This window comes from Macaca mulatta, chromosome 19 (genome assembly GCF_049350105.2).
Source record: "Macaca mulatta isolate MMU2019108-1 chromosome 19, T2T-MMU8v2.0, whole genome shotgun sequence".
NCBI lineage: Eukaryota > Metazoa > Chordata > Mammalia > Primates > Cercopithecidae > Macaca > Macaca mulatta.
In genome coordinates this window covers 17,237,600-17,263,875 of record NC_133424.1, presented here as the reverse complement: position 1 = coordinate 17,263,875, position 26,276 = coordinate 17,237,600, and the positions used below count along the sequence as shown (strand labels likewise).

At 48.3% G+C, this 26,276-nt stretch overlaps 1 protein-coding gene across 14 annotated transcripts in view; it reads right to left on the bottom strand.

The window, feature by feature from the left end:
- NWD1 (NACHT and WD repeat domain containing 1) overlaps positions 1 to 26,276 on the bottom strand; it is a 90,417-nt gene that overhangs the window by 37,550 nt on the left and 26,591 nt on the right. For all 14 annotated transcript variants that reach the window (XM_077978140.1, XM_028838984.2, XM_028838987.2 and 11 more), the window contains 5 exons: positions 21,994 to 23,266; positions 12,891 to 13,094; positions 10,189 to 10,348; positions 8,315 to 8,432; positions 6,804 to 6,962 (listed from right to left, as the gene is read on the bottom strand). In XM_077978140.1, the coding sequence (XP_077834266.1) occupies positions 6,804 to 6,962; positions 8,315 to 8,432; positions 10,189 to 10,348; positions 12,891 to 13,094; positions 21,994 to 23,144 (1,792 nt within the window). In that variant the 5' untranslated portion in view covers positions 23,145 to 23,266. The remainder of the gene's footprint in view (positions 1 to 6,803; positions 6,963 to 8,314; positions 8,433 to 10,188; positions 10,349 to 12,890; positions 13,095 to 21,993; positions 23,267 to 26,276) is intronic.

Below are 26,276 nucleotides of genomic sequence, written 5' to 3'. Positions count from 1 at the left end.
TAGACTAAGTTGCCTGGATTGAGCTCCCCGTACCCTCCTGCCAATTGAGTCTCCACTCCCTGCAGGGGCTCCAGGACAAAAGAAAAGACACGATACCTCAGCTACTGGCCTCTGCTGTCCTCTCCTGTCTCCTTCTCTGCTCTCCAGACACACTTACCTTGCTTCAATTGCACCCAGCTGTTTCCAGTCTCCAGCCTTTGCCCGTGTGGCCTAGAATGCTTCCCTTCCCTTTCCTTCCTGCCTCCCTCCTTCTCTCCCTCCCTCCCTTCCTTTCTTCCTTCCTCTTTTATCATACTCTGTTGTCCCGGCTGGAGTGCAGTGGCACGATCAAAGCTCACTGCAGCCTCAAACTTCTGGGCTCAAGCAATCCTCCCATCTCAGCCTCCCAGATACTAGGGACTACAGGCATGTGCCACCATGCTCAGCTAATTTATTTGTTTATTTTATTTTATTTTAGTTATTTTTGAGATGGAGTTTCAGCCTGTTACCCAGTCTGGAGTGCAATGGCGCAATCTTGGCTTACTGCAACCTCCACCTCCCAGGTTCAAGCGATTCTCCTGCCTCAGCCTCCCGAATAGCTGGGATTACAGGCTCCTGCCATCACACCCAGCTAATTTTTGTGTGTTTAGTTGAAACGGGGTTTCACCATGTTGGCTGGGCTGGTCTTGAGCTCCTGATCTCAAGTGATCCATCCGCCTCGGCTGCCTAAAGTGCTGGGATTACAGGCGTGAGCCACCGTGCCCAGTTATTTATTTTTTTAGAGACAGGGTCTTGCTCTGTCACCCAGGCTGGAGTGCAGTGGCACGATCACAGCTCACTGCAGCCTCAAACTCCTGGGCTCAAGCGATCTTCCGGCCACAGCCTCTTGGGTAGCTGGAAATGCAGGTGCACATCACCACGCCTGGTTAGTTTTTTGTTTTTTGTAGAGACGGGGTCTCGTTATGTAGCCCAGGTTGGTCTCAAACTCCTGGGCTCAAGGTATCCTCCTTCCTCGACCCCTCAAAGCTCTGGAATTATACGTGTGAGCCACTGTGCTCAGACCCAATCTTTTCAATGAAAGCAGGATCAGAGGAGGGATATATTGGAAATCTTTGCACCTTTCACTCAATTTTGCTGTGAACCTAAAACTGTTCTGTAAAATATGGGCTATGAAGAAAAATTAGCCGGGCATAGTGGCACGGGCCTGTAATCCCAGCTACTCGGGAGGCTGAGACAGGAGAGTCGCTGGAACCCGGGAGGCAGAGGTTGGGTGACAGAGCGAGACCCCTTCTCAAAAAAAAAAAAGGACTCGTGATCGCGTTGGATCATTTAGGATGTGATGTCGAATGTTCCCCATTTCCCAGCTTGGATGTACGGAGAGCACATGGTTGTCCAGCAGCGCCCTCTGGTGATAACATTTGTTCCTACTAATCCTCCTTGGTGCTGGAGTTGCCACAGGTTGTCAATCAAGGGGCTTTGCAAGGAACGTGCTGAGAGATCTGGGCTTTTAAATCTTCCTTAAACTGGGAAGTCATGCCCAAGGCTGTTTTCCTGGGAAGTTGCTCCATCAAGGTTTACAACTCCTGGCGAGCTCCTCTTGCGTTATTTTTCTTTCTGGTTGCCTTAAATTCCAGTTGTTTGGTATGCTGTTCCATCTCCTTCTCTTTATTTATTTGTGTATTTTGAGACAGAGTTTTGCTATGTTGTGCAAGTTGGAGTGCAGTGGCGCGATCTCGGCTCACCACAACATCTGCCTCCTGGGTTCAAGCAATTCTCGTGCCTCAGCCTCCCAAGAAGCTGGGATTACAGGCATGCACCACCACACCTGGCTAATTTTTGTATTTTTAGTAGAGATGGGGTTTCACCGTCACCCAGGCTGGTTTCAAACTGGCCTCAAGTAATCTGCGTGCCTCAGCTTCCCAAAGTGTTGGGGTTACAGGCGTGAGCCACTGTGCCCAGCCATCTATTTATCTATTTTTAACTAGTTAATTTTTTTATAGAGATAGGGTCTCACTATGTTGCCCAGGTTGGTCTTGAACTCCTGCCCTCTAGCAATCCTTCTGTCTGGGCCTCCCAAAATGCTGGGATTAGAAGCGTGAACCCCCGCACTCGGCCCCATCTCCCTCTCTTAAAGGCTGAGACAAACATTAACTATGTTTAGGTCCCAGTGGGAGCTAGGGTAGTGGCAGGTAATCAGTAGGGATTGTGTGAATGTATAAGAAAGGCATACATGATTACAGGCACCATCATCTTCATATTGGGTGGAGTTCTGGACACATTTTAGTTCAATCGCACATTTTGCAGATGACACAAATAGGGTTTCAGGGCAGAAATAGCCCATCCAAGGCTGTTCATGTCAACAGTGCTATTATGTGACAGTAACAGGACCTTAGATGGCATCACGAGTGGAGGTTCTGTGTGAATTGATGTACATACTCTTCCTAGCAGCCCTAGGTGGGATGGTCACTCAGCATCCCTATTTTGCAGATGCGAAAACTGAGGGCTGTGGGGCAGGGGGAGGGATGGTAAAGGGTCTGCAAGGTCACACTGCCAGAAGTGGCAGCACCAAGATTTCAATCGACACAGTAGAGCTCAAAATTTGTGGTCTTGACCATGACTGGTCTATGTGTGTATTAGTCCGTTCTCGTGCTGCTAATAAAGACATACCCCAAACTGGGTAATTTATAAAGGAAACAGGTTTAATTGACCTACAGTTCTGCAGGGCTGGGGAGGCCTCAGGAAACTTACGATCATGGTGGAAGGGGAAGCAAACATGCCCTTCTTCACAAGGCAGGAGGAGAGAGAAGAATGAGAGCTGAGGGAAGAGGGAAGCCCCTTATAAAACCATCAGGTCTCTGCCACTTCTGCTGCCACTTCTGGGCTGATGGCCAGGAGAATAAAGAGAAGCAGTGGTGCTGCCACTTCTGGGCTGATGGCCAGGAGAATATAAAGAAGCAGACAGTTCAAGGATGCTTTGCAGAGCCAGGATTAGAAGCCTGCATGAGAATTACAGGCCACTGGTCATCCTTTAAACATGCTATTCACATCCATGGGGAAGCACTTTGGATACAGAGACTTAAACATCTTGAATACTCTCCCTTCCTTTGTGAACTCACCTCACAATTTATTGCCCTTTGTTAACATGGTATTTAAGGCCCCAGGTCTAAACACTCCTCTGGGTTTTCACTTATCTTCTGTGAAACTTCTGTGCATATAAAATTAAAACATGTGAGCCCTTTCTCCTGTAAAGCTGTCTTTTGTTAGTTTAATTCACAGGCCCCTATCACTGAACATAAAAGGGTAGATAAAAAGATATTACTTATTGTCTCCCATAGTTTGATTGTAAAATGGTGCAGCTGTTGTGGAAAATGAAGTGGTGGTTCCTCAAAAAGTTAAACACAAAATTGCCATGTGATCTAGTGATTCCTTTTCATGACAGCCAAAAGTAGAAACACACAAATAAATGTCCACAGACAGATGAATGGATAAACAAAATGTAGCATATTCATACAATGCAATATTATTCAGCCTTAAAAAGGAAGGAAATTCTTAGCCAGGCATGGTAGCTCATGCCTGTAATCCCAGCACTTTGGGAGGCCAAGGTGGGCAGATCATGTGAGGTCAGGAGTTCGAGACCAGCCTGGCTAGCAGAGCAAAACCCCATCTCTACTAAAAAATACAAAAATTAGCTGCGTGTGGTAGCACACGCCTGTAATCCCAGCTACTCTGGAGGCTGAGGCAGGACAACCGCATGAACAACCCAGGAGGTGGAGGTTGCAGTGAGCTGAGATTGTGCCACTGCACTCCAGCCTGGGTGACAGAGTGAGACTCTGTTGTGCAAAAAAAAAAGAAAAAAAAGAAGGAAATTCTGACATATGTTACAATGTGAATGAAACTTGAGGACATTGTGCTCAGTAAGAGAAGTCAGAGAGTAAAGGACAAATACTGTAAAATACCATTTATATGAAATACCTAAAGCAGTCATATTTATAGAGACAGAAAATAGCACGGTGGTTGCCAGGGACTGGGGTAAAGGGAGAATAGGGAGTGATATGGTTTGGCTGTGTCCCCACCCAAATCTCATCTTGAATTGTAATCCCCATAATCCCCACATGTTGAGGGAGGGACCAGATAGGAGGTGATTGGATCATGGGGATGGTTTCCCCCATGCTGTTCTCATGACAGTGAGTTTTCATGAGATCTGATGGGTTTTGGGGTTTTATTGGAGACAGTCTCATTCTGTCACCCAGGCTGGAGTGCTCTTGGCTCACTGCAACCTCTGCCTCCCGTGTTCAAGCAATTTTCCCACCTCAGCCTCTCAAGTAGCTGGAACTACAGGTGTGTGCCACCACACCTGACAAATTTTTATATTTTTAGTAGAGAGGGGGTTTCACCATGCTGGCCAGGCTGGTCTCAAACTCCTGACCTGCCTCAGCCTCCCAAAGTGCTGGAATTATAGGTGTGAGCCACTACATCTGGCCATCCAATGGTTTTTTTTTTTTTTTTTTTTTTTTTGAGACGGAGTCTCGCTCTGTCGCCCAGGCTGAAGTGCAGTGGCCGGATCTCAGCTCACTGCAAGCTCCGCCTCCCGGGTTTACGCCATTCTCCTGCCTCAGCCTCCCGAGTAGCTGGGACTACAGGCGCCCGCCACCTCGCCCGGCTAGTTTTTTTTTGTATTTTTAGTAGAGACGGGGTTTCACCGTGTTAGCCAGGATGGTCTCTATCTCCTGACCTCGTGATCCACCCGTCTCGGCCTCCCAAAGTGCTGGGATTACAGGCTTGAGCCACCGCACCCGGCCTATCATCCAATGGTTTTATAAGGCAGTTTTCCCTGCCTTTGCTCCCTCACTCCCGCCTGCTGCCCTGTAAGACACACCTCTTTCCCTTCTGCCACGATTGTAAGTTTCCTGAGACCTTCCCAGCCATGCAGAACTGTGAGTCAATTAAACCTCTTTCTTTTGTAAATTACCCAGTCTTGGATGTTTCTTTACAGCAGGGTGAAGATGGGTTAGTACAGGGAGTGAGTGTTTAATGAAGACAGAGTTTCACTTTAGGAAGATTAACAAATTCTGGAGATGAATCGTGGTGATAGCTGCACATTATTAATATATTTAATCTTGTCAGGCACAGTGGTTCATGCCTGTCATCCCAGTACTTTAGGAGGCTGAGGCAGGAGGATTGCCTGAGTCTAGGAGCTCAAGACTTGCCTATGAAACATGACAAAATCCCGTCTCTACAAAATATATAAAAATTAGCCGGGCATGATGGTGCATGTCTGTAGTCCCAGCTACTCAGGAGGCTGAGGTGGGAGGATCGCTTGAGCCTGATAGGAGGTTGCAGTGAGCTGAGATCATGCCACTGTGCTCTAGCCTGGGCAATGAAGTGAGATCCTGTCTCAAGAAAAAAAAAATGGTTAAGACACGTATTTTGCTATAATTAAAACAAAACCAAACAGAACATTTTCATGGCCAGAGCGTCTGAAGACTTGGAGAGATTCTTCAAGCTCTAGGACAGGGAGTAGCAAATTGCAATCTGAGGGCCAGACCCCGGCCAAGTCATCTGGGAGCTAGGAATAGGTTTTTCTTTTTTTTTTTTTTTTTTAGTTTGTTTATTTTGAGACAGGGTCTCGCTCTGTCACCCAGGGTAGCAATCACAGTTTACTGCAGCCTTAACCTCCCAGGCTCAAGTGATCCTCCCACCTCACCTTCCCAAGTAGCTGGGACTATAGGCGTAAGCCATCATGCTCAGCCTAAGAATAATTTTTACAGCCATGTGTTTTCAATAGACCAGATAATAGTGAAAACCAACTTTAAACCCTAAGTTTTGTACTCAGTTATTATTATATTTTGAATTTCATCAATAAAAAATATGTGGGAACTTTGTTTTCTCTTTTATCATATATGTACCTACATAATTTCCTAGAGTTTTCTTGAAATAGTTCCTATCTGGCACTTTCTTTTCTTTCTTTCTTTCTTTCTTTTTTTTTTTGTTTTTAGACGGAGTCTCACTCTGTCACCCAGGCTGGAGTGCAGTGGCACGATCTCAGCTCACTGTAACCTCCGCCTCCTGGGTTCCAGCGATTCTCTTGCTTCAACCTCCCAAGTAGCTGGGATGATAGGTGCCCGCCACCACGCCCTGCTAATTTTTGTATTTTTAGTAGAGACAGGGTTTCACTATATTGACCAAGCTGGTCTCCAACTCCTGACCTTGTGATGTGCCTGCCTCGGCTTCCCAAAGTGCTGGGATTACAGGTGTTAGCCACTGCGCCTGGCCCTACCTGGCACTTTCTAAAGAAAAGTCCAGGGTGACAGGATGGGCACTGCTTTGGTAGTATTCATTCCAAAGTTCTCCCAGGCTCAATTTAAAATTCTAGGCCAGGCTCTGTGGCTCATGTCTATAAAGCTAGCACTCTGGAAGGCTGAGGCAAGAAGATCATTTGAGCCCAGGAGTTTGAGACTAGCCTGGGCAACACAGTAAGACCCCATCTCTACGAAAAATAGAAAAATTAGCAAGGCACAGTGGTGCATACCTGTGGACCTGTGGTCCTAGCTACTCAGGAGGCTGAGGTGGGAGGATCATTTGAACCCAGGAGCTTGAGGCTACAGTAAGCTATGATTGCACCACTGCACTCCAGCCTGGGTGACACAGCGATACCACGTGTCAAAAAAAAAAATTATAGAAGCAGTGCTGGGGAAAAATTCACATGTTTAGACAGGAAAGGTATGAGGGTTGATGAAAATCCAGCTCATGACTCAATGAGGAGAGCGTGTTTCTAGAAGTCAGTGCCCGTCCTGGTCACTCCTGTCCAGGCCATCTGGACTCACCCATGCCTCGGAGTTCCACAGCAGGGCGGCAGAGCTGGAGGGCTTCACGGACCAGGCCAACCTCAGGGGAGTCCAGGTGAGGGGCACACAGGTCAAAGTCGTCCAGCAGGTCTTCGATGCCCCCAGAGATGCCCCGGCAGGAGATCCAGCTCATGCTGCCTGAGGGAGAGAAGAGGGGAGGATGTGGGAAGTGCCTACCTCCCTCCAGTTCATCCTGGGAGGTGGAGAATCATCTCTCCATTTCCTCCAGGGCATCTCAGGCTCAGCAGTAGTGACCATGGGGCAGGATCATTCTCTGCGGTAAGGGGCTGAACTATGCACTGTGGGTTGTAAAGCAGCATCCCTGGCCTCCACCCACCAGATACCAGTAGCACTCCCACCCCAAGTGTGACAATCAAACATGTCTGCAGACATTGTCAAGTGTCCCCTGGGAGGGCAGAATCTCTTCTGGTTGAGGATCAGAGGGATGGGTGAATAGATAGATAGATAGATAGATAGATAGATAGATAGATAGATAGATAGATAGTTGGGTGGATTGATGCATGGATGGACAAACAGAAAGATAGGTAGGTGGATGGATAGAATAACGGGTGGATGGATGGATGGATGGATGGATGGATGACCAGAAAGGTAGATGAATGAATAGATAATGGACATATAGATGGGTGGATGGAAAGAAGGATAGAATGATGGATGGATGGATGGACAGAGAGAAGGATGAGTGGATGGATGGATGGATGGATGGATGGATGGATGGTTAGAACAAGCTCACGGCTCAATAAGGAGATCATAGATGGATGGGTGGATAAATGGATAGTTAGATGGATAGATGGATGAATAGGTGGATAAATTGATAGTTAGATGGATAGATAGATGGATGAGTGGATGGATGGATGGATGGATGGACAGACAGAAGATGGGTGGATAAACAAATGAATGGATGGATAGGTGGATGAATGGACAGACAAAAGCATGGGAGAATAAACAGATGGCTGGCTGGATGGTTGGAAGGTTAGATGGATGCGTAGATGAATGGATGAACGGATAGATGGATGGATGGACAGAAAGATGGGTGGATAAATGGATGGATGGATGGATGGATGGATGGATGGATGGATAGATGGATGGATGGATTGACAAATAGACAGACAGACAGACAGACAGATAGGGTCTCTCATGATAAGGCAGGGGTTTTCACCCTATGCGCTAACAACATTTGAAGCTAGATTATTCTCTGTGGTGGGGTGTCCTGTGCACTATAGGGCATTGAACAGCATCCCTGGCCTCCACCCCCAGATTCAAGTAGCGCCTTCTCCCCTAGCTGTGACAACCAAAACTATCTGCGGACACTGTGAGGCATCCCCTAGGTGTAGAATTGCCCCTTGTGAGAACCTCTGCTTTAGGAGGCACGAAGGATTTCCAGGTTTGCCTTTCACCCTCCCCAGGCTCCAGAAGGCTGGAGCGCGGTGCGGTCACCAGGCTCAGTCCCCTGAGATGGAGGAAGCCCTTACCCAGAACCTCCTGTTTCAGTTCCTCCAGGCGGCCCGAGTGAAGCAAGTGATAAGGCAGCTCCTTCAGCTTCCGCAGGTTTGCAACCGTGTCTGAGAACCACAGAGGCTGAGGGGCCACCTGGCAGAGGAGAAGGGAGACTGCAGCTTGGACACAAGCCCATTCATTCACTCCACGCACAAGCTCATTCATTCACCTCATGCTCCAGACAGTGCTGGAGGGGATGAGAATGCAATGTCAGACAGACATACTCCCGTGTGCCCATTGGTCAGGGCTGGGGCAGAGGATGACATTTGGGACTCAGAGAATCAAAGCCAGAGGTCATGGGACTTTCCGGGAGGAATAGGGAATGTTTCCTGAAGGCAGAGGCATTGGAACTGAGCCTCAGAATTAAGTGGGCATCTATGTGGCAAAATGTGTCAGAAAACAATGGCATTCCAGGGCAAGGGAACAGCATGGGCAAAGGCCTGGAGGTGTGAAAGAGCAGGCTGAGTTTAGGAGGACTGAATTATACACAGCAGGTTATGGGATGCTGGTGGGGAATGAGAGTAGGGAGCTTGTAAGCAGCAGATCATGAAGGCACTGAATATCAGGCTGGGTAGGTCAGGCTCAAGACTGAGGGCACTGGGGAGCTATGGAAGGTTTTAGACAAGAGGCATAATCAGATTGGATGGTCAGAAGCATCCTTGGGAGGATGCACTAGGGCAGGAGACTGAGAGGCTAAGTGAATGAAACGGGCTCAGACCATGTCCTGGAGAGAGAGGATGAAGCTGAGCCTGCAGGGGCTCTGGGCACACAGGAGAGGATTTGTGAATGGGTCTCTGGGTCATTGGAGAGGAGAAGGGTCAGCACCAGGCTTGGTGTGGTAATCCTACCTGTAATTACATGCCTGTAATCTCAGCCCTTTGGGAGGCCAAGGCGGGCAGATCACTTGAGACCAGGAGTTTGAGACCAGCCCGGCCAACATGGCAAAACCCTGTCTCTACTAAAAATACAAAAATTAGCCAGGTGCAGTGGCACACACCTGTAGTCCCAGCTACTAGGGAGGCTGAGGCGGGAGAACCGCTTGAATCCGGGAAGTGGAGGCTGTAGTGACCTGAGATCATGCCACTGCACTCCAGCCCGGGTGACAGCAAGACTCTGCTGGAAAGAAGGAAGGAAGGAAGGGAGGGAGGGAGGGAAGGAGGGAGGGAGGAAGGAAGGAAGGAAGGAAGGAAGGAAGGAAGGAAGGAAGGAAGGAAGGAAGGAAGGAAGGAAAAAAGAAAGATCGGCACCAAAAAAAGAATAGAGCCTGGTCCTGTCTCCAGCCTCCCCAGTCCAGCAGGGGAGACAGAGAAAAAGAAACATCAAGCTATAACCAAAGAATTAAAAGTGTGATTTCCTAGTTGTAATCATTATACAACAGTTATATAAGATTTTAACATCAGGGAGAAGAGTTCACAATAACTCTGTACTTTGTTTGTTTGTTTGTTTGTTTGTTTTTGAGACAGAGTTACTCTCTGTTGCCCAGGCAGGAGTTCGAGACCAGCCTGGCCAACATGGTGAAACCCTGTCTCTACCAAAAATACGAAAATTAGCCAGGCGTGGTGGCAGGCACCTGTAATCCCAGCTACTCGGGAGACTGAGGCAGGAGAATTGCTTGAACCCGGGAGGCAGAGGTTGCAGTGAGCTGAGATCACACCATCACACTCCAGCCTGGGCAACAGAGCAAGACTCTGTCTCAAAAAAAAAAAAATGGGATAGAAAGGACATCTTGCCCTCTGTGGGAAAGGAGAAGTAGGTCAGGAGTTAAGTGCAAAAAGGGGAAGGAAGGAGGTAAGCAACACCGGGCAGGGTGGAGGTTGCAGGTGGAGAGTGGGGGTCCCAGGTACCTCACCTTTCGGTCCAAGTTTAGGGGTTTCCCTACAAGTGGCAGAGTGATGAGCTTCTTGGTACCCTGGCTCCAGGTCCCTGAGAAGAAGTCAGCCAGGACGCCATGCCTCTTGGCTCTCTCGGATCCCGACAGGTAGCGCTCACGGACCACCTCGACCAGCTGTCTACAGAGGGGGTACACAGGTTGATGGACCCGGGGGACCCATTGAGCTCAAAGGTGGCTGTCTGTCTTCCTGGAGGCAGTTCCCCAATCCCAAGCCATCCTAAACTACTCTGTTGACCACCTGTGCTATTTGATACATCACATCTCTCTCTAAATTGGTCCATGTTTTCTTTTTCCTTACATAAATTTACTTTCCTTACATAAATTTCGTAAATTTGAAATCCCACCTGTAATTACATGCCTGAGACTACAGGCGTGTAATTACAGGTGGGATTTCAAAGAGGAACCTTTGGGTTCCTCCAAAAATTAAACATAAAATAACTTACCACCTGACCCAGCAAATCCACTCTTGGGTATATATTCAGAAGAATTAAGAAACAGGTGTTCAGGCCGGGTGCAGCGGCTCATGCCTGTGATCCCACCACTTTGGGAGGCTGAGGCGGGCAGATTACCTGAGGTCGGGAGTTTGAGACCCGCCTGGCCAACATGGTGAAACCCTGTCTGTACTAAAAAAACCCACAAAAATTAGCTGGGCATGGTGTTGCATGCCTGTAATCCCAGCTATTCAGGAGGCTGAGGCAGGAGAATCACTCCTCCCAGGTGGAGGTTGCAGTGAGCTGAGATGTTGCTACTGCACTCTAGCCTGGGTGACAGAGAAAGACTCCGTCAAAAAAAAAAAAAAAAGAAAAGAAAGAAAGAGAAAGAAGGAAAGAAAGAAAGAAAGAGAAAGAAGGAAAGAAAGAAAGAGAGAAAGAGGAAGGGAGGGAGGGAGGGAGGGAGGGAGGAAAGAAGGGAAGGGAAGGGAAAGGGGAAAGGGAAAGGGAAGGGAAGGGAAAGGAAGGGAAGGGAAGGGAAGGGAAGGGAAGGGAAGGGAAGGGAAGGGAAGGGAAGGGAAGGGAAGAAAACAGGTGTTCAAACAAAACCTTACACATGCATGTTCACAACAGCAAAAACGTAGAAACAATGCAAGTGTCCATCCATAGATGAAGATAAACAAAACGTGGTCCATCCATACAATGAAATATTATGTAGCCATGAAAAGGAAGGAAGCACTGATCCCTGCTACAATGTGGACGAGCCCTGAAAACATGATGCTGGGTGAAAGAAGCCAGACACAAAAGGCCACATAGTGTGAGATTTCATTGATCTGAAATGCCCAGAACAGGCAAATCCATAGAGACAGGAAGCAGATGAGTAGCTGCCAGGGGTTAGGGAAGGAGAATGGGGAGTGATTGCTGATGGGGACGGGGTCACCTTTTGCGGGGATGAAAACGTTCTGGAACTAGACAGAGGTGAGGGGTACAACATTGTGATTGTACTAAAATACCAGTTAATTGTCCACTTTAAAACAGTGAATTCTGGTCGGGCACAGTGGCTCATGCTTGTAATTCCAGCATTTTGGGAGGCCGAGGCAGGCAGATCACTGGAGGTCAGGAAATTGAGGCCAGCCTGGCCAAAATGGTAGTAACTGTCTCTACTAAAAATACAAAAATTAACCAGGTGTGGTGACTCATGCCTGTAATCCTAGCTACTCAGGAGGCTGAGGCAGGAGAATCACTCAAACCTGGGAGGCAGAGGTTGCAGTGAGCCGAGATCGTGCTGCTGCGCTCCAGCCTGGGCAACAGAGCAAGACTCTGTCTCAAAAAATAATAAAATAATAAAACAAAATAAATAAAATAACATGTGGTGAATTGGCCAAGCATGGTGACTCACACCTGTAATCCCAGCACTTTGGGAGGCCGAAGTAGGTGTGTCTCTTGAGCCCAGGAGTTCGAGACCAGCCTAGGCAATGTGGTGAGACTCCATCTCTATAAAAAAAAAAAAATTAAAAATAGCAGGCATGGTGGTGCATGCCTGTAATCCCAGTTACTCTGGAGGCTGAGATGGGAGTGTTGCTTGAGTCCAGGAGTTTGAGGCTACAGTGAGCTGTGATGACAGCTACTATACTCCAGCCTGGGCCAGACCCTGTCTTAAAATAAAATAAAATAAAATAAAATAAAATAAAATGAAATGAAATGAAATGAAATGAAATGAAATGAAATGGTGAATTTTATGTTACGTGAACTTCACCTAGTTTAGTTTAGTTTAGCTGTTTAGTTTGAAACAGGATCTCACTGTGTCGGCCAGGCTGGAGTGCAGCAGTGCAATAACGGCTCACTGTAGCCTCAAACTCCTGGGCTCAAGTGATCCTCCCACCTCAGCCTCCCAAGTAGCTGGGACCACAAGTGTGTACCATCACACCTAGCTAATTTTCTTATATTTTTTGTAGAGATGGGGCCTCTCTATGTTGCCCAGGCTGATCTCCAACTCCTGGCCTCCAGCAATCCTCCCGCCCTGGCCCCACAAGGTGCTGGGATAATAGGCATGAGCCACTGCGTCCAGCCTCAACTCAATTTTAAAAATGAGTGAATTGTGTCAGAATTCTAACTGGACTTGATTCCCTGGGGAGTGAAGGATCTGGTACTGAGAAGACCCCTGGCCAGTGAGTCCTCCTTATTCTTGGGGTCCCACCCAGTGCCCCTGCCACTGCTGCCTGGACCTACCTGTGGGCAATGGCCAGGAGGGTGAAGCCATCCACGGGCCGCCGGGCCAAGTAGTATCCCAGATCCCGACGAAGTCGCACCCACAGCAGGGGCGGGAAGCGCAGCAGCTCCTTGCTGGGTGGGGTCCAGTCCCGGTACACAGCCTGCAGGACCTCGTCGTCCAAGGACAAAACATCCTTCAGCTCCGCCTCCGAGAGACCGTGCCTGAAGGGAGGAGGAGTGGGGCTTTGAGGCACATCTCATGTCTTCTGCGTTTGGAGGATGCAGAAGCCAAGACAGGGAGGGATACAGCCACCCGCTCGGTGTCCAGCACATCACCTGGGATCAGCATTTGGACAGCGCCCACGAGGACCCAAGCCCGTTAGGGCAGTATCCACCAAGGAAGACCTTTTCCGATTTTTTTTTTTTTCTTTTTTTGAGACAGAGTCTTGCTCTGTCGCCCAGGCTGGAATGCAGTGGTACGATCTTGGCTCACTGCAACCTCCGCCTCCCGGGTTCAAACGATTCTCCTGCCTCAGTCTCCTGAGCAGCTGGAACTACAGGTGCGTGCCACCACACTCAGCTAATTTTTGTATTTTTAGTAGAGACAGGGTTTTACCATGTTGGCCAGGCTGGTCTCCAGCTCCTGACCTCGTGATCCACCTGCCTCGGTCTCCCAAAGTGCCAATCTTTTCCTCTGCATGCACACCTACAGAACCATAAACCGATCACTCCTCAACCTCAAGTGGTCTGAGACAGACAGTATAGGGAGGGAAGGACGAGGTAACTCAAGGAAAATAATGCAGAAACTAACTGCACCCACCCCACTCTACCCTGGCCCACCAAGGCATGTCTTTAATTAGGATAAGTGGGCTGGGCGCGGTGGATCACGCCTGTAATCCCTGACCTTTGGGAGGCTGAGGCAGGAGGACTGCTTGAGGCCACAGCTCAAGACCAGCCTAGGCAAAACAAGGAGACCCCATCTCTACAAAAAAAATTTAAAATTAGCTGGGCATGGGGGCGCACGCCTGTAGTCCCTGCTACTTGGGAGGCTGAGAGGGGAGGATGGCTTGAGCCCAGGAGGTTGAGGCTGCAGTGAGCTGTGATTACATCACTGCACTCCAGCCTGGGCAAAACAGTGAGACCCTGTCTCTAAAACAAATACATAAACAAATGAACAAATAAGTACAAATAAAGTTTAACTGGTTAAAAAGTAATAAAATTCAAAATTCAGTGTCTTGGTTGCATGAACCGTCTTTCAAACTTAAATTCAGTTTCTGAGTTGCATGAAGCACCTTTCAAGTGTTCCATAGTTTTTGTGGCTTGTAGTTACCATATTGGTAATAATGTCATACCCAACACTGTCCTCTTTGCAAACTTTTTTTTTTTTTTTTTTTTTTTTTGAGACAGAGTCTCACTCTGTTGCCTAGGTTGGAGTTCAGTGGTGCCATCTCAGCTCACTGCAATCTCTGCCTCCTGAGATCAAGTGATTCTCCTGCCTCAGCCTCTCCAGTAGCTGGGACTACAGGTGTGCACCACCATGCCTGGCTAATTTTTGTATTTTTAGTAGAGATGGGGTTTCACTATGTTGGCCAGGCTGCTTTCCAACTCCTGATCTCAGGTGATCTGCCTGCCTCAGCCTCCCAAAATGTTGGGATTAGGTGTGAGCCACTGCACCTGGCCTGTAAAAGTTCTATTATATGGTGTCAGAGAGAGCCTAGGAGATGTGCCCATGGTCATGGGTGAACCACTATGTTGACAGTCCATCTTCATCCCTGAAGACATCCCCTAAGCAATGTGAACCCCAGAGCAAGCACCTCACTTGGCACTCCCACGGGACCCGCCTAGCCTGAATTGCAAAACAGGGCTGTGCATGGTCATCAGGCTTGCATTTGATCTGATTTGATCAGGCTTACATTTGGCTGAGAGACCTTGGCAAGTAATGTACCTTCTCTTTGCCTCAGTTTCCTCATCTGCCAAAAACAAAACTGTTGAGGGCTAAGAAGAAAATGCACTAGTTCCCCATATTCTGAACTCTTATTCTGGCGAGCGTGATCTCATTGATCCTTCCGGTAGCCTTGGAGGATGGATGCTCTCCCAACGAGCACCTCTGTGCAGAGGAGGTAGTGAGGCTCCCAGAGGGCACGGGGCATGCTGAGTGCAGCGTTTCTTGGGCTCGCATTGTTGATGTTTGGAGTCAGATCATGTTTTAGGGTGGGGACCGTCCTGTGTGTTGTAGGGCAGCAGTCCCCAATCTTTTTGGCACCAGGGACCAGTTTCTTGGAAGACAATTTTTTTCCACAGACCGGGGTGGGGGTGATGGTTTGGGATGATCAAGTGCATTGTACACTTTATTTCTATTATTACTACATTGCAATATATAACGAAATAATTCTACAACTCCCCATAACATAGAATCAGAGGGAGCCCTGAGCTTGTTTTCCTGCAACTAGACAGTCCCCTCTGGGGGTGATGGAAGACAGTGACAGGTCATCAGGTATTAGATTATCATAAGATTCAAGCAACCTAGATCCCTTGTATGCACAGTTCTCAATAGGGTTTGCGCTCTTATGAGAATCTAATGATGCTGCTGACCTGACAGGAGGTGGAGCTCAGGTGGTAATGGGAGCGATGAGGAGCAGCAGATACAGATGAAGCTTCACTTGTTCGCCTGCTGCTCACCTCCTGCTGTACAGCCTGGTTCCTAACAGGCCATGGACTGGTACCGGTACTGGGGGTTGGGGACCCCTGTTGTAGGATGTGTAGCAGCCCCCACCCAAGCCTTCACCCACTAGATGCTGGTAGCATGACAGATAGACAGATGTATAAATAGTCATATCATAGACAGACATATTATATAGAGAGACATAGATATAAATAAGAGATAGAGCAATAGATACAGAGATAGATAAACATAAAGATAAATAGGTAGACAGATGATAGATAAATAGATATAGACAAGCAGATAGACATAGAGTTGATCCTTGAAGAACACAGGTTTGAACTGCATGAGTCCACTTATATGTGGATTTTCTTCCACCTGTGCTGCCTCTGAGACAGGAAGACCAAGTCCCCTTCTCCTCCTTCCCTTCTCCTCCTCTTCCTCTGCCTCCTCAGTGTGAAGAACACAAGGATGAAGACTTTTGTGATGATCCACTTCCACTTCATGAATACTACATGTATTTTTCTTCCTTATGATTATCTCTTTTTTTGAGACAGAGTCTTGCTCTGTCACCCAGGCTCGAGTGCAATGGCGTGATCTAGGCTCACTGCAACCTTCGCCTCCTGGGTTCAAGCAATTCTCGTACTCAGCCTCCTAAGTAGCTGGAATTACAAGCATGAGCCACTGCACCCAGCCCCCCTTATGATTTTCTTACTATCATTTTCTTTTCTCTACCTTGTTTTGTTGTAGGAATACAGTCTGTAATACATAGAATATATGAAATACATGTTCACCAACCATGTATGTTACTGGTAAGGCTTCTGGTCAACAGTAGGCTATTAGTATTTAAGTTTTAGGGGAATTCAAAGTTATACACCAATTTAGAGCTATATTGGGAGACAGTTGGTTCCCTTTACCCCCAGGTTGTTCAAGAGCCAACTGTATATACAGAGATAGATTATAAGCTAGGCATGGTGGCTCACACCTGTAATCCCAGCACTTTGGGAAGCGAAGGTGGGAGGACTGTTTGAGCCCAGGAGTTTGAGAGCAGTCTGGGCAACATAGTGAGACCCTGTCTCTACTAAATAAATAAATAAATAATAAATAAGTCTGGATGTGGTGGCTCATTCCTGTAATCCTAGCACTTTGGGAGGCAAAAGTGGGCAGATTACTTGAGGCCAGGAATTCGAGACCAGCCTGGCCAACAAGGCAAAACTCTGTCTCTACTGAAAACACAAAAGTTAGCCAGGCATGGTGGTGCATGCAGGTAATCCCAGCTACTTGAGAGGCTGAGACATGAGAATCATTTGAACCTAGGAGGCAGAGGTTGCAGTAAGCTGAGATTGCACCACTGTACTCCAGCCTAAGCAACAGAGTGAGACTCTGTCTCAAAGAAAAAAAAAAAAAGAAGAAATAAATAACTGGGTGTGGTGGTGTGCACCTGTAGTCTCAGCTACTCAGAGGGGTCTGAGATGGGAGGATTGCTTGAGCCCAAGAAGTCAAGACTGCAGTGAGCTGTGATCATTTCACTGCGCTCCAGCCTGGGTCACAGAGAGTGAGACCCTGTCAAAACAAAAAACAGAGAGAGAGAGATTAAAGATAGACAGGATAGATATAGATGAGCAACAGAGAGATAGAATTAGAGATTGATTGATTGATTATAAATGAATAGATGGATAAAGATAGAGATGATAGCGGCCGGGCGCGGTGGCTCAAGCCTGTAATCCCAGCACTTTGGGAGGCCGAGACGGGCGGATCACGAGGTCAGGAGATCGAGACCATCCTGGCTAACACGTTGAAACCCCTTCTCTACTAAAAAATACAAAAAACTAGCCGGGCGAGGTGGCGGGCGCCTGTAGTCCCAGCTACTCGGGAGGCTGAGGCAGGAGAATGGCGTAAACCCAGGAGACGGAGCTTGCAGTGAGCTGAGATCCGGCCACTGCACTCCAGCCCGGGCGACAGAGCCAGACTCCGTCTCAAAAAAAAAAAAAAAAAAAAAAAAGATAGAGACGATAGATACATAGACAATTTAAATAGGTGGGTAGATAAAAGTGATGTATTTGTAGATATGGGATAGATATAGAGTTAGATAGGTAGAGACAGATGGTAGAGAGATACAAGGATAGATTACTAGAAGTGATAGAGATAGATGGAGACTATGCATATTTATCAATGGGTCATAGAGAAATATATAGATATATAGAGACAGACATAGATAGACATGATGGACGAGTGGGTGGATGGATGGATGGAAGGATGGAAGACAGAGATGATAGATGCAAGGAAGATAGAGATGATAGATGGATGGATGGATGGATGATAGAAATGATGGGTGGGTGGATGGATGGATGGATGGATGGATGGATGGATAGATGGTTGGTTGGATGGATGGATGAATGGGTAGATTGATGATAGAGATGAAGGGTGGGTGGGTGGATGGATGGATGGATGGATGGATGGAAAATAGAGATGATGGATGGAAGGAAGATAGAGATGATGGATGGATGGATGGATGGATGGATGAATGATAGAGATGATGAAAGGAAGGAAGACAGAGATGATGGATGGAAGGATAGATGGAATTTAGAGAGAATGGGTGGAAGGATGGAAGATAGTGATGATGGATGGATGGATTGATGGAAGGATGGATGGATGAAAAATAGAGATGATGGATGGAAGGAAGATAGAGATGGTGGGTGGATAGATGGATGGATAGATGGATGGATGGAAGCTAGAGATGATGGATGGATGGATGGATGGATGGATGGATGATAGAGATGATGGATGGAAGGAAGACAGAGATGTTGGATGGAAAGATAGATGGATTTAGAGAGAATGGATGGAAGAATGGAAGATCGAGATGATGGCTAGATGAATGGAAGATAGAGATGAATGGATGAATGAATGAAAAGTCGAGATGATGGATAGATGGATGAATGAATGGACGGATGATAGAGATGACGGATGGAAGGAAGATCGAGATGATGGGTGGGTGGATTGAAAAATGGATGGATGGATGATGGATGGATGGAAGATAGAGATGACGGGTGGGTGGATAAATGGATGGGTGAATGGATGGAAGATAGAGATGATGGATGGAAGGATAGATGGAATTTAGAGAGAATCGATGGATGGAAGATCGAGATGATGGATAGGTGGATGGAAGATAGAGATGATGGATGGATGGATGAAAGGTTGAGATGATGGATGGATGGATGAATGGATGGATTGATGGATGACAGAGATGATGGAAGGAGGGAGGGAGGGACGGATTGATGGATGGATGAATGGATAGGGTCTCTCATGCTAAGGCAAGGTTTCTTACCCTCTGCACTATCAACATCTGGGGCTGGATCATTCTCTAAAGTAGGACCATCCTTTGCACTGTAGGGTGTTAAACAGCACCCCTGGACTCCACTCAGGAAAGACACCAGGAGCACCACCCTGCTCAATCAGACAACCAAAAATGCCTCCAGACACTGCTAGTGTCCCCTGGGTTGGGGGGGGAGAACTACCCTGAAGTGACGACCTCTGGCCTAGAAGGATCTCAGGTCTGCTCCAAGAGCAAAGCTCTCACCATCCCGCCACATGGATCTGATGTGTAAGCATAACATATTTTCATGGAACTGGATTAACCAAAATCATCCATCTTATCTTCATGCTTCATAAACCACCTCCCCGCCACCCCTGTGAGAGACCTGGCTTTACTAATTGAACCAGACATGGGACCAAGTAGGCCAATTGATTTCTGTCTCCCTGTACTTTGGAATTAGGACCCAAAGAAAAAGTCAGTAAGATGGCACTTGGTCACAGAAATATGAGCTCCTGATGCCAACTGTGGCTCAAGGCAAGCTGAAGTTCCAGAGAGGCTGAAGGAAGAGTCTACAAGAGGAGTTGACGGGCAGAGAGGACCCCAGAGGAAGAAGGAAGGAGAAGCTGCTCTGATTTTTATGACAGTTTCCATGACAACTCACTTCCTCCAAGCCAACTTCACCAGATGGCCCAATGCACCACCCCTCTATTCTGGAACATGCCCCAGTTGTTATTTGCACTTTTTTTTGGAGACAGGGTCTTGCTCTGTTGCCCAGGCCAGAGTGCAGTGGCATGATCACAGTTCACCGCAGCCATGACCTCCTGACTCAATGAATCCTCCTGCCTCAGCCTCCTGAATAGCTGGGACTACAGGTGTGAGCCATGTCCAGCTAATGTTTTTATTTTTCACTGAGGCAGGGGCTCTCGTTTTTTTGCCCAGGCTGGTCTTGAACTCCTGGGCTCAAGTAATTCTCCCACCTTGGCCTCCCAAAGTGCTGGGATTACGGGTGTGAGCCACCCACCCCAGGCAGTATTTGTACTCTTATAGTTGGGAAATCTGGGATATGTCCCTGGAGTCAGCTATAAGACGGCCCTGAATTTCCCTAACTCTCCATTGGATCTCGATCTCTCTCATTCTCTCTCTCTTTCTCTCTCTCTCTCTCTCTCTTTCATACACACACCCTTCCTTCCTTCCTTCCTTCCTTCCTTCCTTCCTTCCTTCCTTCCTTCCTTCCTTCCTTCCTTTTTCTTCTTTCTTTCTTTTGAGACAAGGTCTTCCTTTGTCTCCCAGTCTATAGTGCAGTGGCACAATCATGGCTTGCTGCAGCCTTCAACTCCTGCGCTCAAGTGATCCTCCCATCTCAGCCTCCTGAGTAACTGGGTCTATAGGCACATACCACCATGGTCAGCTAATTGTTGTACAGACAGGGGCCTCACTGTGTTGCCTAGGCTGGTCTCAAACTCCTGGATTCAAGTGATTCTCCCACCTTAGCCTCCCAAAACGCTGGGATTACAGGTATGAGCCACTGCACCTAGCCTATTCTCTTATTTCTTGCACTAGCAGGAATGTGTTTCTATTTCTGGCAAAGAAACAAGCAGAAAGACCTCCTTGCTAGGGTGACCACCACCCTCTAGATTAATTTGTGGTAACTGACAAAGGTCTGAAATGGTACAGGCTGAGAAAAAAACAAAACAAAACAAAACAAACAAAACAAAACAAAACAAAAATCCCCCTAAAACTGAGAAGAGGCAAAACTATGTCGTCCAGCATTTTGGATGATGGTTTTGAGTGTTTGCTGTTGGCCAGTTGCAGTAAAGGCAAAGTTTTGTTCCTTGGTGTCTCCGCCAATTGGCAGAGGACAAACTCAGGGGAGGGAATGTGGCTGCTTGGTGCTTCTGATTAACCCCTTCCTCTCTGCTGCTTGTTGTTTTTGCTTTTGCTTTTGTTTTCTTCCTTCCTTCCTTTCCTCCCTTCCTTCCTTCTTTCCTTCATTCCTTTCTTCTTTTTTCTTTCTCTTTCTTTCCTTTTCTTTCTTTCTCTTTTTCTTTCTTTCTCTTTCTTTCTTTCCTTTATCTCTCCCTTCCTTCTTTTCTTTTCTTTCTTACTATCCTTCCTTCCTTCCTTTTTTCCTTCCTTCCTTCCTTCCCTCCTTCTCTTTCTCTTTCTCTTTCTTTTTGAGGTGGAGTCTTCCTTTGTCACCCAGGCTGAAGCACAGTGGCGCTGTCTTGGCTCACTGCAACCTCTGCCTCCCGGGTTCAAGTGATTCTTTTACCTCAGCCTCCCAAGTAGCTGGGATTATAGGCATGCACCACCACGTCCGGCTAATTTTTTTGTATCTTTAGTGGAGACAGAGTTCCTCCATGTTCGTCAGGCTGGTCTCCAACTCCCGACCTTGGGTGATCCGCCTGCCTCGACCTCCCAAAGTGCTGGGATTACAGGTGTGAGCCACCGCGCCTGGCCTAGTTTGTTGCAATTTATAGCCCTGAGACTTTCACTTGGCTAAGCAACCATGTAGAAAGAACAACCATGTTCTTTCTTTTGCATGTGTGGATTTATTTTCCCAGCTTTGTTGAGGTATAGTTGACAAACCAAAATTGCATTTGGCTGGGCACGGTGTTGCACACCTGTAGTCCCAGCTACCCTACTCGGCAGGCTGAGATGGGAGGATCACTTGAGCCTCGGAGTTGGAGACTGCAGTCAGGTATGACTGTGCCACTGCACTCCAGCCTGGGAGACAGAGACAGACCCCTATCTCTAAAAACAAAAATAAAAAAAATATTTGTCTGGGTACAGTGGTGCACGCGTGTAGTCCCAGCTACCCTACTCAGCAGGCTGAGATGGGATGATCACTTGAGCCTGGAAGTTGGAGACTGCAGTGACCTACGGTCATGCCACTGCACTCCAGCCTGGGCGACACAGTCAGACCCCATCTCTAAAAATTAAAATTAAAAAATTACATTTTGCTGGGCACGGTGGTGCACACCTGTAGTCCCAGCTACTCAGCAGGTGAGGCGTGAGGATCACTTGAGACTGCAGTGAGCTGTGATCGCGCCTCTGCACTCCAGCCTGGGTGACATAACTAGAGCCCCATCTCTAAAAATAAAAAATTAAACATAAATAAATAAGAGTTTCAAAACACAGAGACTTACCGGGAAGACACGATGTAGCCCAGCACGTGGGCCACGAGGAGCCGCCCATGTGTCTGCTCCAGACGCGCGCAGAGCTGGTGTGTGGCTTCCTCTGCGGTGGTGGCCAGTGGTGCAGGTACAGTGAAGGAGACCCACTTCCGGGCCTCCTCAAAGGCCAGCCTCAGCCGCCCCGGGTTCCCACACTCCGGGAGGCTGGCCCAGAGCAAATCTGTGTGCACCGGGCTCAGCGTCCTCCTTGCAGCCACCAGCAGGTGTTGGATCATCTCCTGGCCTTGGTTTCCAGAGAGGGGCTTCACCTCCCAGTAGGCCTCCGGGTCCAGGAGCACTCTCTGTAAGGTGTCCAAAACCCCCAGTGCCCCCGAGCAAGCTGAGAGGATGAGGTGCACCCTCGGGGGGCAGTTGAGAGGCAGCCAGGGAACCCTCCGAGCATGGCGGACAGAGTCCAGGTCATCCATAGCATCCAGCAGGAGCACAAGAGACTCAAAGTTTCTGCAAGAGACGGTGTGCAGGAGGGTGTGGAAAAACTGGACCACCCTGGTGTGGGCATCCAGAACCTGGGCACGGGGTAAGGGCAGCCCGTAGGCCAGGCACACCTGGAAGCAGATGCTCTTCAGCAGGCCACGGGCATCCGAGCTCATCTGCGACGTCCCCAGCAGCCGCAGGACGGTCACCGTCTTGTGCCCGAGCAGCCTGGGCATCTGCTCAACCAGCTTGCACATCAGGGCCGTCTTTCCAATGCCCGGGGGCCCAAAGAGTACCAGGGGGGTGTGCTGCTTGCTGTCATCGTGCCTGAGCTGCTGCCCAAGCCGGGCCAGGAGTTCCTGACGTCCGCAGAAGTTCTGGGTGACCTCCGAGCTCTGCCAAAGGTGGTGGCGGATCTCTTGGTAGAGCCACGCCAACTCCTGTCCGGCCACATCCAGCTCACGGAGGCGTTCGAGGACCTGGTGATTGGCCCTCGCCACAAACTGCTCGCCCAGCTCCTTCAGGTACTGGGCGTGAGTTTTGTTCTTGGGGTTCACCAGGTCGCGGCTCCACGGCAGGCGGTGGGCCTTGAGGACCTCGGGGTGCATGTCAGTGATGTGGCCCTTGAGGCTGCTGAGAAGGTTCTGGGCATCAGTGTCCAGGCAGCCATCCGCGAGCCGGTCCACCATCCCGAGGGCGCAGTCTTCAAGGATGTGTTTGTAGAGGTCTTGGATCTCTCGAAGGAAGACGGTCGCTCCCTGGTCCCGTTCCTCTGAGCTCAGCAGGCCCTGCTGTATCTCCCAGTCAATGACTGCCAAAGTGGGGAAGGTGGGAAGGAAGTGTGGTCATTATTGGGTCAGCAGCTGACCTAAATGGGGTTGCTGGGAGACCTGTTGTTGGGGGACGTGCATTGGTTCTCAAGATTAACGTGCACCAGAGTCTGATCTGCGAGACTCGAAAAGACCCGCGTGGCTGGACCCCACCTCCAGAAGTGATTCAGCAGATCTGAGTGGGGCCCCGGAGTTTACATCTGCAACAAGCCAAGGCTTGCTGGTCCAGGGACTGCACTCAGAGTTACACTAATTAAGCCATTATTCTTAAAGAGAGAGAGAGAGAGTCGGAGTTTCACTCTTGTCACCCAGGCTGGAGTGCAATGACATGATCTCGGCTCACCACAACCTCCGCCTCCTGGGTTCACCCACCACTCTCCTGCCTCAGTCTCCTGAGTAGCTGGGACTACAGGCACCTGCCACCACGCCCAGCTAATTTTTCTATTTTTCATAGAGACGGGGTTTCACCGTGTTAGCCAGGATGGTTTCAATCTCCTGCCCTCGTGATCTGCCTGTCTCGGCCTCCCAAAGTGCTGGGATTACAGACGTGAGTGACCGCGCCCAGCCTAAGCCATTATTCTTACTTTTATTATTATTGAGACACGGTCTCACTCTGTCACCCAGGCCGGAGTGGAGTGGCGCGATCTTGGCTCACTGCAACCTCCGCCTCCCAGGCTCAAGTGATCCTTCCACCTCAGCCTCCCAAATAGCTGGGATTACAGGCATGCATCAGCACACCCGGCTAATTTTTGTATTTTTTTTTTAGAGATGGGGTCTTGCTATGTTGCCCAGGCTGGTCTCCAACTCCTGAGCTCAAGCAATTCTCCAGCCTTGGCCTCCCAAAGCGCTTGGGATTACAGGCGTGAGCTACTGTGCCCGGCCTGATTTAGCCATTATTAATCAAAGACCCCTCAGGATAGGCAACACAGAGGCCCCATGTGAGGAGTAGCCACACTGTAAAACAATACTGTCATCCTCAAAAAGTGAACCATGGAATTACTATCGCACCCAGCAATTCCACTCTCAGGTATCTGCTGAAAAGACCTGAAAATAGAGACTCCAACAAATACTAATACACCCTTGCTTGTAACAGCACCATTCACAACAGCCAAAAGACAGAAACAATCCAAACAGCCATCAACAGGCTGGGTGTGGGGTCTCAGGCCTGTAATCCCAGCACTTTGGGAGGCCAAGGCAGGCAGATCACCTGAGGTCAAGAGTTCGAGATCAGCCTGGTCAACATGGTGAAACCCCGTCACTACTAAAAATACAAAAATTAGCCTGGCATGATGGCACACGCCTGTAATCCCAACTACTCAAGAGGCTAAGACAGGAGAATCGTTTGAACCTGGGAGGCGGAGGTTGCAGTGAGCCAAGATCAGGTCACTGCACTTCAGCCTGTGCGACAGAGCAAGACTCCGTCTCAAAAACAAAACAAATCAAAAGAAACATCCATCAACAGATGAATGGATAAACAAAATATGGTCCTTCCACACAATGGGATACTATTCAGCCATTGAAATGGATGAAGTACTCACAAGTGTTAAAATGTGGATGAACCTCAAAAATATGATGCCGAGTGAGAGAAGCCAGACACAAAAGGCCATGTAGTGTGAGATTCCATTGACATGAAATGTCCAGAACAGGCAAATTAACAGAGACAGAAAGCAGATTGATGGTGGCCTGCGCTGGGAGAAGGGAGATGGGGAGTGTTTAATGGATAGGGCTTCTTTTGGGGTGATGAAAATGTCTTGGAGGGCCAGGTGTAGTTCACACCTGTAATCTCAGCAGTTTGGGAGGCAAAGGCTGGACAATCGCTTGAGCTCAGGAGTTCGAGACCAGCCTGGGCAACATGGCAAAACCCCGTCTCTACAAAACATAAGTCAGCAGCCTGTGATGGCATATGACTGCGGTCCCAGCTACTGAGGAGGCTGAGGTGGGAGGATTGCTTGAGCCCAGGAGCTGGAGGCCACACTGAGCCGTGATTGTGCCACTGCACTATAGCCTGGGCAACAGAGTAAGACCTTGTCTCAAAAAATAAAATAAAATAAATAAGTACAAAGAAAATGTCAGGCAGGCGCGGGTGCTTATACCTGTAATCTCAGCACTTTGGGAGGCCAAGGCGGGCTGATCAAGAGGTCAGGAGTTAGAGACCAGCTGAGCAACATGGGGAAACCCCGTCTCTACTAAAAATACAAAAATTAGCCAGGTGAGGTGACGCGTGCCTGTAATCCCAGCTACTCAGGAGGCCGAGGCAGGAGAATCGCTTGAACCCGGGAGGCAGAGGTTGCAGCGAGCCAAGATTGCACCACTGCACTCCAGCCTGGGCTACAGAGCGAGACTCCATCTCAAAAAAAAAAAAAAAAAAAAAGAAGAAGAAGAAGAAAGAAAGAAAGAAAAAGAAAAATGTCTTGGAACTAGACAGAGTCGGCAGTTGTAGATCACAGTGAATGCAATAATTGCCACTGAATTGTATGCAGCTGGCCATTGAAGAACATGGGCTTGAACTACACAGGTCAAGTTTCTCTTGCCTCTACCATCCCTGAGACAGCAAGACCAACCCCTCCTCTTCCTACTCAAGGTGAAGATGACAAGGATGAAGACCTTCGTGACTGATGAACCACTTATGCTTAAGCAACAGCAAACATATTTTCTCTTCCTTGTGATTTTTGTAATAACATTTTCTTCTCTCTAGCTTACTTTATTATAAGAAAACAAGATATGATAGATAGAACATACAAAATATGTGTTCATCGACTGTTTGTTTGTTTGTTTTTCTTTTAGACAGAGTCTTGCTCTGCTGCCAGGCTGGAGTACAGTGGTGCGATCTCGGCTCACCACAACCTCTGCCTCCTGGGTTCAAGCCATTCTCCTGCCTCAGCCTCCTGAGTAGCTGGGACTACAGGTGCTCACTACCATGCCCAGCTAATTTTTGTATTTTTAGTAGAGACAGGATTTCACTATGTTGGCCAGGCTGGTCTTGAACTCCTG